A 13,673-nucleotide genomic window follows, 5' to 3' on the forward strand; every position below is an offset into this window, starting at 1 on the left:
AAGTATATATTTTGAGTTTTACCTGAATTAGTTCCTTCCTTTTACATTTTTCTCTAATAATCTGGTTGTTTTCTAATTGGGCCCTATAAAACTTCAGTATACTACCACATATCTCTCTGAATTACTAAACAGTCGTGTTTTCTAGTAAACATGCTTTATTTATTTCTGCTTCATGATCCCCAGGTACTATCCCAACCCCATGTCGGGGATTATAATCCAGGACATGAACATAAGAGTCCTCTATAGCTTGAAAATCTTGAAGACTTTTTACAGCTTTTCCATCTTATTAGTTTGTCTTGATTTCCCATTGAGCCATTTCTAATTTTTCCAAAACTCGTAAATTTCGGAGTCCATGTTAGACAGACAGTCTAATTCTGACTAGTTCCAAGAGTAGCAGAAGGCCTGCTTCTTAGTTCTTATACATCACGTCTTTACAAAGGTAATCCAATATCACGTTAGCTTGTCTAGTATCAATATCAGCATTAATGCATTCAAATTGTTTCCTCACCTAGCTGATAATTAAAGAATTTTAATCCTGTGAATTGTCAGGAAGAACATCACTATTTCCTTCTATTTAAAATGTTTTAAGAGAATTCACTGCCACATAATATCCTAAAAGAAATTGATCATACTTTTCCTGTAATAAATGTTGTTCTGACAGTAAAGCATTAGTAACCAATTGATAACCTAGCAACAATATTGTGCTCTCTTTAGATAATTAATCTTAGCTATTTTCCTGTCAGAAGCAACAGTGCTTGATTTTATGTTGAGCCAGAAAGATTGCCAGTTTTGAAAATTAAAAAGCATTCCTTTTATATTATTCATTCCAGTAACAATTTATGATGGCGCATTTAGCTGCTGAACGCTTGTCAACAAACGTAATTATGTTTCGATATAAACAAGATTGGTGGTTTTACTAGGCTGCTCCATCTTTGTTGAGAATGTTTTGATTTAGGTTCAGATTATACAAGCTGTGTATTTATGTGTCATTTCTTTCCCTCCTTTGTTAATAGTTTTTTCTGATAATTACTTGTAGGCAAACAAGCATGCATTTAGGATCCCTATGCACTGGAGACATCAAACGGAGAAGAAAAGCTGCACCTTTGCCTGGACCTACTACAGCAGGTAAAAGAAAAAGGGCTTGGGGCAAAACACACAGATAAAGTTCATAAATCATCAAGAGTAAAATACAGATAACCCTTAATCACTAGCACTGAGGAGGAAGCACAGTTACAAGAAACCAGTAAAGCAAATCATTCGCCTTTGGTGTCAGGATGTATTGTGTGTTCTTTGTGTAGGTTTTTCAGGCCGCCGATCACTAAAGTATTTCCTACACACCTGCAAAACTGTGTGAGGTATTACAGGATACAGATACTTCAAAGGCTGTGTCTTTGGCCTCAAGAAAGTTACAGACTTGTTGGGAAAACAAGGCATAAATTGATGAAAAGGTAAATAACCCCAGAGGAAATTAATAGTAATGAATTCACAAGTATTGAAGCAGCCTCAAAACACAAGGCCCATGTGGTAGTAGATGCCAGCCTGGTCATGAATGTGGCAGTCTGGTTTCTACACCCAGCTCTGCAGAGAGCTTTGATTTCGTCTTTCCTTACTTAGACAAGTTAGCATTAGAATAAAAAAATCTCTCATCATTTCCACCTCAAACACCATGTCATTCTAATGAGTGTGGTATAGGGAGAACCACAGGTTTTGAGCTGAGAGAAGTCACTAGACCAAAGGGGACAGGAAGCCTTCCTGGAAAGGCAAGGACCTGAGCTTGGTAGGGAAGGATAAGAATAAGATTAATATGTATTGCAAGATCTCATGCAATATACCCTGAGAAAACCATAATTCAAAAAGAGTCATGTACCACAGTGTTCATTGCAGCTCTATTTACGATAGCCAGGACATGGAAGCAACCTAAGTGTCCATCGACAGATGAATGGATAAAGAAGATGTGGCACATACATACAATGGAATATTACTCAGCCATAAAAAGAAACGAAATTGAGCTATCTGTAGTGAGGTGGATGTACCTAGAGTCTGTCATACAGAGTAAAGTAAGTCAGAAAGAGAAAAACAAATACTGTATGCTAACACATACATATGGAATCTAAAAAAACAAAAATAGTTCTGAAGAACCTAGGGGCAGGACAGGAATAAAGACATAGATGTAGAGAATGGACTTGAGGACACAGGCAGGGGGAAGGGTAAGGTGGGACGAAGTGAGAGAGTGGTATGAACATATATACACTACCAAACGTAAAACAGATAGCTAGTGGGAAGCAGCCACATAGCACAGGGAGATCAGCTTGGTGCTTTGTGACCACCTGGAGGGGTGGGATAGGGAGGGTGGGAGGGAGACGCAAGAGGGAGGGGATATGGGGATATATGTATATGTAGAGCTGATTCACTTTGTTATACAGCAGAAACTAACACAACATTGTAAAGCAATTATACTCCAATAAAGATGTTAAATAGAAAAAAAAAGATCTCATGCAAGAGCAGTGGTGCGGGAAGCAGAGATAAAAACCTGTGATAAGGGAGCCGACTAGGCCTTAAATGTGGACACGCGCACAGGAACAAACAATTAACTGTATGGGTTTGCAGTTCAGCAAACTATGAGAAAATGCTTTCCATGTAGATCCTTGATCAATTACAAAGTTATTATTATAGTAGTGGCCTATTGCTTGGGGTCCTTAACCATTCATATTTATAAACTGTCTCTCTCAGCTTCATTTAGGAATTCTTTTATAGGAAGAGTTATGTTCTCCAAGATTAATTACAGAATATGAAAATAAGATTCAGATTCAACAGGAGAGTAAGCAGTGAGAAGGGGAAAATACAGATATAGATAACAGATATGAATAGACAGACATCTTGACATGATGATTTCAAAGGAAGTAAAAGAGGTGAAGCTTAAATTCTGTATTCAGTAGACCTATCCCATAGTTCAGCACTAAAAAATTAAAGAATAACTTAAAATCGGAGCACCCACATACAGTTGTTGCATCCACATAAAGGGCTCAATTATGAACTGTAGTTATAAGTATAGTTACAAGTGTGATGTCTCATCTTCATCCTCTAACTTCGTTGAATTTTCAGAATTTGGAAGTAGGAACTACCTGTGTGCAGAATGTGTTTGTGTTCATGTAGAATAATATTTACTAATTACTAGGTGCCTACTGTGTACCAAAACCTTATTTTATCTTTGCAACAACTTGATGACTTAGGTGTTATTATCATTCATTTTACACCATAAAATGAAGATTCAGACATGTGTTAGGGTCTTCTTAGCTACCTAAGAAGGCAGAATGATTGAAGGGCAAAGGGAGGATTCAAGCCAATGTCTGCATGACTCCTAAACTCATGATCTTTTCATAACATACATATGGCCTTTCTGTAAGAATATATATGTAAAGACCGTCTTCTTTCATGTGTCTTATGCAATTTTATATATATATATATATCTCTTTATTTATACATAAATAGACTATTATACAATTTATTTATATTTATATAGACTATTATGTATCTTAAGTGCCATAAAAGATTTATCTAAATTTGCTGTATAGAAATACAGAACTTTCATTACAACACTTCTAATATATCTCTTTATACAGGAACATATAGCCACTTTTAGATCAAATACATGTCATAAGTTCCTCAAATCTTTCATAAGGCAGGTATAGGATTCTTTAATATTCCCATTCCAGTTGAATGGACCCCCGAATTCTCTTACCTTTCAATGATTCAAACACTAGTGGCAGAAATAGTACAAGAACAATCTTAGGAATGTGACTAAAGCACCTCAGAGCCAGCAATAAGGAAGAGAGACTATCAGGGTCAGGTCCTAACACTCTGAACATATGTGAAGTGAGAAGGAAAATGCATAATGGTTGGGGAGAGCGTAATGTGATTATTTCTACAGGGTGATTTTGATGTTACAACTCAGTAGCATCAGAGGAAATCATTTTTACAGCGTATAGGTATAAATACTAAACTTTAGCCTAAAACATTCATAAGCTTACACCAGCATATTCCAAGTGTTGTATTTCAAAACTTTAGTGATTCTCTTGAGACTCAAGATTTTGATTCTATTACTAGATTATTTACCTAAAAGAACATAACTCATAGAACCTTAATGCATTTTTGTAATTAATCCAATAGTATTGGAGTAGGAGAATTAGGTTACTCATTTTCGATGCATTTTTACAATCCATGCATAACCGTTCCTCTCAAAGAGGAAGAGAATGAGGTTACTTAAAAATCCTTAGTTTTAAAAAGAATATCTTCCAATACAAATGAATCAACTCTAAGGTGAAGATTATTCTCCAAATTCAAGTAAGAAATGCTTTTGCATAAATGCACTTTGATAATAAGGTTATGAATCCTAGATCATCTTGTCTCCAAAAATTATAGTTTTCAAATTCTGGAATATAGTTAATCACATAACAAAGAATCTTATCTTTATAAGCTTCCAAAGTTGAGTTAGCATGTGGAATTATTTTCAAGAAACTCTTCTTGCCATTTTGTAGGCCCTTATAGACCTCCCAGAAAACACATTGAATCGTGTTTTCACAGCTCCTTCTACCTTTAGTCAACATTCAATCTAAGCTAGAAAAAGACAGGTGAAGGTAACACTTTCTGATGTGAAATCAGGAATGGGAGTTAAAAGGCTGACAGTCTGAATATTGTTTGATGATCCCCTCTGATTTATATATGACATATTATGTCATCAAATAGCAGATTTAGAAAAGATTTAGCCAAAGTTTATCAGAAAACTATAATTAGGTACTTTATAATCCCACACTGTGCTTATACAACAATTTAAGAGGCTAAACAGTTATATACTGTATCCATAATAAATAATATTTTTAAAGATTTAAAGTTCTCTATGAAATTAATAACCCCAAATCTGATCATCTCTACCTGCTAGTGTATTGAACATTTTACCCACCCTGTTGAAACAATAACACTGAAGCATAATTGAAGTAAGGCTATAGACTCGCCAGCAGTGTTATCGGTTGAACATTTATTAATTGTGACAGGAACACCGAATTTATTTCAGTGCTTTAGCTTATTTACTGCTCTTTCACCTTCGTATTTTGTATTGACACAGGAAAATGAATATTGATAAGGTTAGGTATTGATTTTTAAATGTATGGCTTGTTCTCTGCCTCATTCAAAGTCACACGCCAAAAGATAGTGGATGTCTCAGTAGCAAAGAATGTAGATTTACTATTATAAAACTGAGAACTGTTGAAGCAAGAAGGTTTGCCAGCAGAATGCATTTTATAGTTTGAAAAATGTCATCTGTAAAGGTGAAGAAAAGCAGTGAGCAAAATAGGAATGTTATTAACACGTTTTTAAGAGGCCGTCAGCAATGTTGGTTATGGTCTTGTGTTTTTGGTAGAAGTCACAGCTTAGTGAGGATTTGATACTAAAAAGATTTAAGTATGTTTATTGAGATATTGTGGCTACCACATTTTTTTTTTTTTTTCTTTTTTTTGCGGTACGCGGGCCTCTCCCTGTTGTGGCCTCTCCCGTTGCGGAGCACAGGCTCCAGATGCGCAGGCTCAGCGGCCATGGCTCACGGGCCCAGCCGCTCCGCGGCACGTGGGATCTTCTCAGACCGGGGCACGAACCCGTGTCCCCTGCATCGGCAGGCGGACTCTCAACCACTGCGCCACCAGGGAAGCCCTACCACATTTTTTAAAAAATGTTTTGTCCACTATGTATTACTAAATTCATTGTTATCCACAATTAGTATTTGCTGTTACTATTTTGCTTTCTATTGAAACATTATCATAGGGAAAGTATCTATCGTAAGTAGTAGACTTTCTTCTCTACATTTTAAATAAGAAGTTCGATATCTCAGTGTAGATACTGCTCCAGCATAACTGTGTCTTTGTGGGCATGCAAGTTCTTAGCAAGGGGTTACATCACAGCTTTTTGTGACTTCTCCTCTGCATCCTACCGATATTTCAATAATAAAATAATCTTTATGAAGACTGAAGGCAATAAAGGCAGATTGTAAATCATAATGGGTGAAGGTTTCTAAAAGGTGTGCTTTTAAGTCATACTGAACATAATCAGGAAATGTTTGATGTAACCAAGCTCCTTTTCAAGGTGCTATGTCTCTTCAGTTGTCCAAATTTATCTTATCAATAATTATATATTTTAAATTTACCACGTTAACCTCTTTTTTTTTTTTTTCGGCCGTGCTGGCTCTTCGTTGCTGCGTGCGTGCTTCTCGTTGCGGTGGCTTCTCTTGCTGCGGAGCACAGGCTCTAGGCACACGGGCTTCAGTAGTTGTGGCGCATGGGCTCAGTAGTTGTGGCTCGCGGGCTCTAGAGCACAGGCTTTGTAGTTGTGGCGCATGGGCTTAGTTGCTCCGTGGCATGTGAGATCTTCCCGGACCAGGAATCGAACCTGTGTCCCCTGCCTTGGCAGGTGGATTCTTAACCGCTGTGCCACCAGGGAAGTCCCCTATTTTTTTTATTTTTATTTTCTTTTGTCACTGGATCTGTATGACCACTGTATCTCTTCCAGAATTTTAAAACAGGCAGACTTTAGTGGGGGAGGGGGGCGGGGGGGGAATTGTTGTTATTCATTTTGAAACCAAACTATATCTAAACATATTGCAAAAGCCTAGGAAGTATGTAACTCTCTCCCTCTTGGATATATGAACCACCTTTCAGTCATGTGTCTCAGTAGAGTCTTAAACAGCTCTCCATTGTCATATGATACAAGAAACACTTAAGAAGGTAAGCACACATGTTAGATAGAAAATAATTGCTGTTCCTGACAGCATGAAAGACTAAATAATGAGAAAGTGCTCAAACCACAGAATACCTGGACATGCTGAATAATATGTGAAACCATCTCCTTTAGATGCATAGCTGAGACTGCAGGAAAGAAAGAGAGAAATGGCCCCAAGCACTCCCATGCCTATGCCAGTCTCGGAAGCCTTGAGGCTTGTTGGTTAGTGCCCTCGTGGAAAGAGAGGCAAGCCGGGGAGCTTGTGTAAGGCTCCTTATCAAGCCAGAACGTCTGATAAGCTCTATCCTCAGGACAGGGCAGACTAGAAACAAAACTCACCCACAAGCACAGGAAAATTAAGAATCTGGTTTCCACCGAGGCTCCAAGTAGAAAACTCTCTGAAGATTTGTAACCAAGAGCCTACCTTCACATATGAGTTTCTAGTTTAAAATGACACCAAGCCAAAAAGTAGCATAAAAACTGGTCTTTGAAGCAAGTGCAAAACCACTCTAGAGGTACACACCTTCAACCCCATGTCTCAAGAACCACCACACATGAGACCCTATGAAGAGGACCTCACAAACCAAAACTAAAAGAATCCGTTATTAAAACATTCAGAACGAAGAGGAATAACTGAAAAAAGAAAAGACAGATGTGATAACGAACCAAGTAGAAATTTGAGATTATTTTATTTATTATGAAAATATCTTGAGAATTATAAACTCACTGGATGAGTTGAACAGCACATTAGATACAGCTGAAAAAAAAAAAAAACAGTGAGTTTTAAGAGCGATCTGAAGAAACTACCTAAAAGAAGCACAGAGGGATAAAAATACGGAAAATATGAAAGAATAGCCAGAGAACTTGAAGGAGCATGCAGTACAATATATGTCTAATACAATAGAACTTCCAGAAAAAGTAGAAAGAATAGGGAAGTGCACTATTCCAGGAGAATGTTGAAAGAATTCAATGAAAATGCCAGAATTTTTAAAAATGAAGAAAACTTGAATCTTCATGTTCAAAAAGTACAAGTCTATCGAGAAGTTGTAAATATAAATAAGGTCATACCTAGACACACTGTAATAAAACTTTAGAACACCAAAGACAAAGAGAAGAACTTAAGGGCAACCAAGGAGAAAAGATACAACCTACGTAGGAATGAAATTACAGTGGCAACAAACTTAGAAAGAACAGTGCAATCCAGAAAATTAGAGAATATTTTCAAAGTGTGAGATGAAATAACTGAATCATCATAGAGTTTTCTGTCCAGTTAAATTATTTCCCAAGAATGAGGATGAAATTAAGACATTTTCAGGTAAAGACCCATCATTACTAAATTCAATAACTCATATAGAAGAAAATGGAATCCATGAAAAAAGAAAAAGAATAAATATCAAGAAGGAGTTGGGAGCAAAGAAATTGTTAGACGTGCATAAAGCTAAACTTACATTGAATGTATAAAAGTAATAATGATGATGGTGACAATGACCATAAAGAGGATTAATCTGGGTGTATAAAAGTAAGATGGAGCTAAAACTCTGGACAACAATAATATGTAAAATATGAGGGAATAATAAGTCAGGTATGCATGTTAACGTTTAACAGTAATCATTAAAAGAATAGAAACATAATATGTAATTTTCAAGCTGTATAAGCAAGCAATGGATGCCAGAAAGGAGGAAACAAAAATGTATAGAAAAAGCAAGGTAAATAGCATTAAGTAATAGTGTAAAAATAATCCAAATATATCAGTAATCACAATAAATGTAAATGGAGTAAATGCATCAATTAAATTCAAGGATTATCATAATGAATAAAAGAACAAAGTTCAGTATATGCTGTTTACAATAAATACAACTAAAACATAAATTGTCATTTAAATATCAGCCAAAGAAAGCTAGAGTAGCTGGGTTAATAACAAACAAAGGGAATTTTGAGGTATTTCAGGAAAGTTGAAACACTCTTCAAACAGACTTGCTATGCTAGTGTAGCACTTTTTTTCCAGGAGTTTGAAATTTATGGATATATTAAAATCTCAGTCGTTTGGGGAAATGTGGCAGAAGAAATGACATAATAGAAACTAATGGTGCTAGAATATTTTAAGATCAATGTTCAGTGAAAGGGTAACATTAAGACTCAGATGTCCTAAATTCAAGTTCTAACTGGGGCACTTTCTGACTAGTTGACTTTGGGCAGGTGCATTTCCTCTTTAAACCTCAGTTTCTTCTGTAAGTGGAGTCAATAATAACCTTTCAGGTTGCTACAGAAGATCAAAAGAAATGATGGCTACAGAAGCACTGGTAATCTCTAAGAGCTGCACCATTATAGTTTAAGTTATCCAAGTATGTCAATGTGTGTACTATGCTGAATACTGTCCAAATGCAAATTGAGAGAAGTTAATATTGCAATTAATATGTAACCCAATTAATTTTTTTTAATGGTTTGGAGCATCATCTCCACTAAACTTGTTTATTTGCCATTAATTCTCATAGGGAGGCAGTGTAGGTAATGGCAAGTGTGTAGGCTTTAAGAGTAAGCTTAACCAAAGTTTGAATCTTAGCTTAGGATGTGGTAATGGTCAAGTACTTCATCTCTCTGAGGCCCATTATAATTCCCCCCTGCACAACTGTTATGAGGAATGGAGATAACGAATGTTACATACCTAGCAATTAAACCACTTGCCAGGTACGTAGTAGGTAGACCATAAATGGTCCTGATCATATTATAGCATCAAACATCCCTGTGTGCCTTCAGTGTTTTAATAAAAACATTCCCCGGGCTTCCCTGGTGGCGCAGTGGTTGAGAGTCCGCCTGCCGATGCAGGGAACACGGGTTCGTGTCCCAATCCGGGGGGATCCCGCATGCCGCGGAGCGGCTGGGCCCGTGAGCCATGGCCGCTGAGCCTGCGCGTCCGGAGCCTGTGCTCCGCAACGGGAGACTCCACAACAGTAAGAGGCCCGCGTACTGCAAAAAAAAAAAAACAAAACAAAACACTCCATTCTCCAGACATGTCAATACTGACCATGTTTTTCAGTCCCTACTATGCAAAGTTTTCATCATTTAAGAAAAAAAAAAAAAAAAAAACGGCTTCCCTGGTGGCGCAGTGGTTAAGAATCTGCCAGCCAGTGCAGGAGAACGGATTCGAGCCCTGGTCCGGGAAGATCCCACATGCCGCGGAGCAACTAAGCCCGTGTGCCACAGCTACTGAGCCTGTGCTCTAGAGCCCGCGAGCCACAGCTACTGAAGCCCACTCTCCTATAGACCGTGCTCCGCAACAAGAGAAGCCACCGCAATGAGAAGCCCACACACCACAAAGAGTAACCCCTGCTCACTGCAACTAGAGAAAGCCCGCCTGCAGCAAGGAAGACCCAACACAGCCAATTAATTAATTAATTAATTTTTTTAAAAAAGAAAAAAACAAGAAACTAGTTTTACATTTCATTTTCTAAAACGTGGCTTGTATTTTTAAGCAGTTATCTATTTGAACTGATTTTATTTAACAAAATTCCCATGAAAAATGTCTGAAATATTGCAGATAAAATGTAGAATGGTCTGAATTAGGCTTTTCTATATTAGGAAATAATTAAAACATTTGACAAAAAGTAGTAACAGCTACCACTTTCTCACATCCCAAACTGTGCTCAATGCTTTCTTTTCTTAACAGCAATCAAAAACCCATGTCCCTAAATTAGTTACTGAGAACAGAGGACAGTATTATAAATTGCAATTCTAATAATGTCACATATAATAATAACAATAATCCTGCCCTTCAGCTGGCTAGTAAAGTAATGGGGAAAGAGGATGGATGGGAAGAAAGAATGAACATAAACCTTAAAAGCCTTCTGAATACAGGGTCGGGACTGAAGCAATGCACTAGCTGTTATGTGGGAAGCAGCATGTGTCACCTCCCCTTCCACTGGCTGTTTATCCAACATCAATACAACACTTTAGGAGCCAAATGACTAAACAAGGTGCCAATTAGGCTTGCAGTCAGCTGGATAGATTAGCAGCTAAAAGAGACCGATACAAGATTTTCATCTCTTGAGCCAATTACACCAGTGAACTACCATCCACAATACACTTTGGAAGATTTGAAGGGAAAAGGACCGACTCAGCTGTAATAGATGTAAGAGATCCAGTAGAAAGGGGGCTGGGAGCAGGGCTTGCAGAAGGGTTAGGAGGCTCTGTGTTGCTAAAATTGCCCAAGCAGGAGGAGAGCCTCCCAGGAAAGGACTTAAAGGATTTAGCACTGCTAGGAACAAAAGAAAAGGAAATGATGTTTGTCGGATGCTGTGCTGAGACTGAGCTGTTCCACTCCCATGTCTTAATCTCATAAAAGGATGAGCGACCAATAGTAGATCTCACTCTAGAATCATTTCCCATGAAAACTGAAGTATCTGTTGTTGTTGTTTTTTAAGTTGTATAGAAAAGCCATTGTTTTTTGTTTGTTTATGGCATCTTTGTTTCAGTGTAGAAAGATTTAACATTTGAGAAATTATTCTTTTTTTTTTACTGTAAAGATAATGCTTTATTTTATTTTTTGTTACGAAGAGAAATGAAACCAGCATTAAAAAGAGAGAGAATGGATTCTTTTCTGCCTGTATAAAAACCAAGCATGAACTTATGGTTACCAAAGGGGAAATGGGATAGGGGGTTGGGATAAAATAGGAATTTGGGATTAGCAGATACACACAACTATTTATAAAATAGATAAACAAGGTCCTACTGTATAGTGCAGGGAACTATATTCATTATCCTGTAATAAACCATAATGGAAAAGAATATTTAATATATATATATATGTGTATACATATATGTATATATATGTATGTATTACTGAATCACTTTGCTGTATGCCGGAAACTAACACAACCTTGTAAATCAACTATACTTCAATTAAAAATATAGACAAAACATGGGAGGAATAGGGTAGCCACTGCTAGGCCACCATGCTTGAAACACCAACATTTTAAAATTACAAGAGTGAATCAATTATTTATTATTCACTTCGAACTAAGAATTGACCGCAATTTAGCAATTTGTGCAGAGATGTTTTAAATTGACCTCATGTTTTTTCTTAAACATTAAATTTTAAACCTGAACCTTTGAAAGCTCTTGTATTGAAAATATGATTAAATAGATGTGTAACCTAAAGCAGCATTAGCCCTCTGATCTGATCTTAGCTTATAGATGGAATTAAATTAATTCATGGTGATCACTAAAAAATTAGGGATATAAGACAAAATGCTAGTACACCATTTAATCTGACACACCTGAGCAGCAGCTGTGCGGAAAACAGTTAGATGCCTTGGTGGTCTGTCTTTGTTGTCACCATTATCGTAATTACAAAGTAAAAACTTTAAAAAAAACTTTATTGCCTTTTTGTTTTTATATTAAACAAGAGTTCTGACAAAACGCTTCTCTTTGTTTTTTTGGTAATTAAGAGTTCCATGTTTTATATTTTATAAGTATTTATACGTATATTTTTATGTAGTTTAAATATATACATAAAATCTCTGTGTATGTATATTTTACCTTTGTCAAGCAGTAAATAACTTTAGTCCAGAATTTTTCTTTGGTACAGTCTTTGGCCATTCGAGCTGTTCGCAGTTGAAGGTTTTTTCTCTTTTTTTTTTCTTTTTTTTTAATAAATTTATTTATTTACTTGTTTGGTTTTTGGCTGCATTGGGTCTTCGTTGCTGCGCGTGGGCTTTAGTTGCGGCGAGTGGGGGCTACTCTTCGTTGCGGTGCACGGGCTTCTCATTGTCGTGGCTTCTCTTGTTGCAGAGCATGGGCTGTAGGTGCGCGGGCTTCAGTAGTTGTGGCACGGTGGCTCAGTAGTTGTGGCTCGTGGGGTCTAGAGCGCAGGCTCAGTAGTTGTGGTGCATGGGCTGAGTTGCTCTGCAGCGTGTGGGATCTTCCCGGACCAGGGCTCAAACCTGTGCCCCTTGCATTGGCAGGCAGATTCTTAACCACTGCGCCACCAGGGAAGCCCGGTTTTTTCTATTACATATTAAGATACTTGTTTCAATGAGCTAAGAACCAATTTGACAAATCCAAAACCAACTCATTATTGTGGTAGCCCAGTTCTCACTCCCTGTAATGAAGTCAGCAAATGGCAACAGTGTATTCTATTCTCAGTCAGAAAATGTACGGAAGATTGAGAATATCAAAATGTTTGGTAAAGGTCTTGCAAAAATCAACTGATGATTACTCTATAGTTTCAGTTATAAAACTCATCAGTTTCGGTTATAAAACTCATCTCTATTTGCAATTTCCTTCTGTAAAGTTTGAATCACAAGGAACAACCCACTCGCTATTCCCCAGAAAGCCAGATACAAATTACCAGATTAAATATACTGTTAGTTCAACCCTGACATTTCTTCTCTTTATCATTTTTTTACTGTGAGATACATATACCAGAGAATATATCGAAATGTGTAGATACAGTTTTAAAACACAATAATAAATTGGCCATTAGTGTAGCCACCACCCAGGTCAAGAAACAGAACTCTATATGCTGCGGTCCCATAGATAATATTTTTTGTTATTGTTACTGGTGCTTAAGGAGCCTTCTGTGCCTTGTATCACCATCCTAAACACAATCTTAGAGAAGTAGGACAGAGAATCCCAAATTTGGCAGGGTGAGGTGAGGTAGATGGTGCTGTCATAATCCCAAATCAGGGAGGAAAGATGGATGATGATGGGAAAGGGGTGCAGGGAGCACGTGGGTTGGTACCAAAGAGACATCAACTCACAAGCCTTGGAGAGTAGTGAGTGATTTTGTCAACAACTGCTCATTTCAACCCTCAGACTGTCTAGGAAAACACAGCCCACATTTCAGAGCAGAAACATGTTGGACCCAGGACTGAGCTGGTATGCCACAGGCATCCTGCAGACCTTTGGAAAGG

At 37.4% G+C, this 13,673-nt stretch overlaps 1 protein-coding gene across 2 annotated transcripts in view; it reads left to right on the plus strand.

Annotated features, from left to right (window-relative positions):
* GPATCH2 (G-patch domain containing 2) overlaps positions 1–13,673 on the plus strand; it is a 179,290-nt gene that overhangs the window by 147,341 nt on the left and 18,276 nt on the right. For both annotated transcript variants that reach the window (XM_059998339.1, XM_059998330.1), the window contains exon 9: positions 1,037–1,125. In XM_059998339.1, the coding sequence (XP_059854322.1) occupies positions 1,037–1,125 (89 nt within the window). The remainder of the gene's footprint in view (positions 1–1,036; positions 1,126–13,673) is intronic.

Source organism: Delphinus delphis, chromosome 1 (genome assembly GCF_949987515.2).
Source record: "Delphinus delphis chromosome 1, mDelDel1.2, whole genome shotgun sequence".
NCBI classification, from domain to species: domain Eukaryota; kingdom Metazoa; phylum Chordata; class Mammalia; order Artiodactyla; family Delphinidae; genus Delphinus; species Delphinus delphis.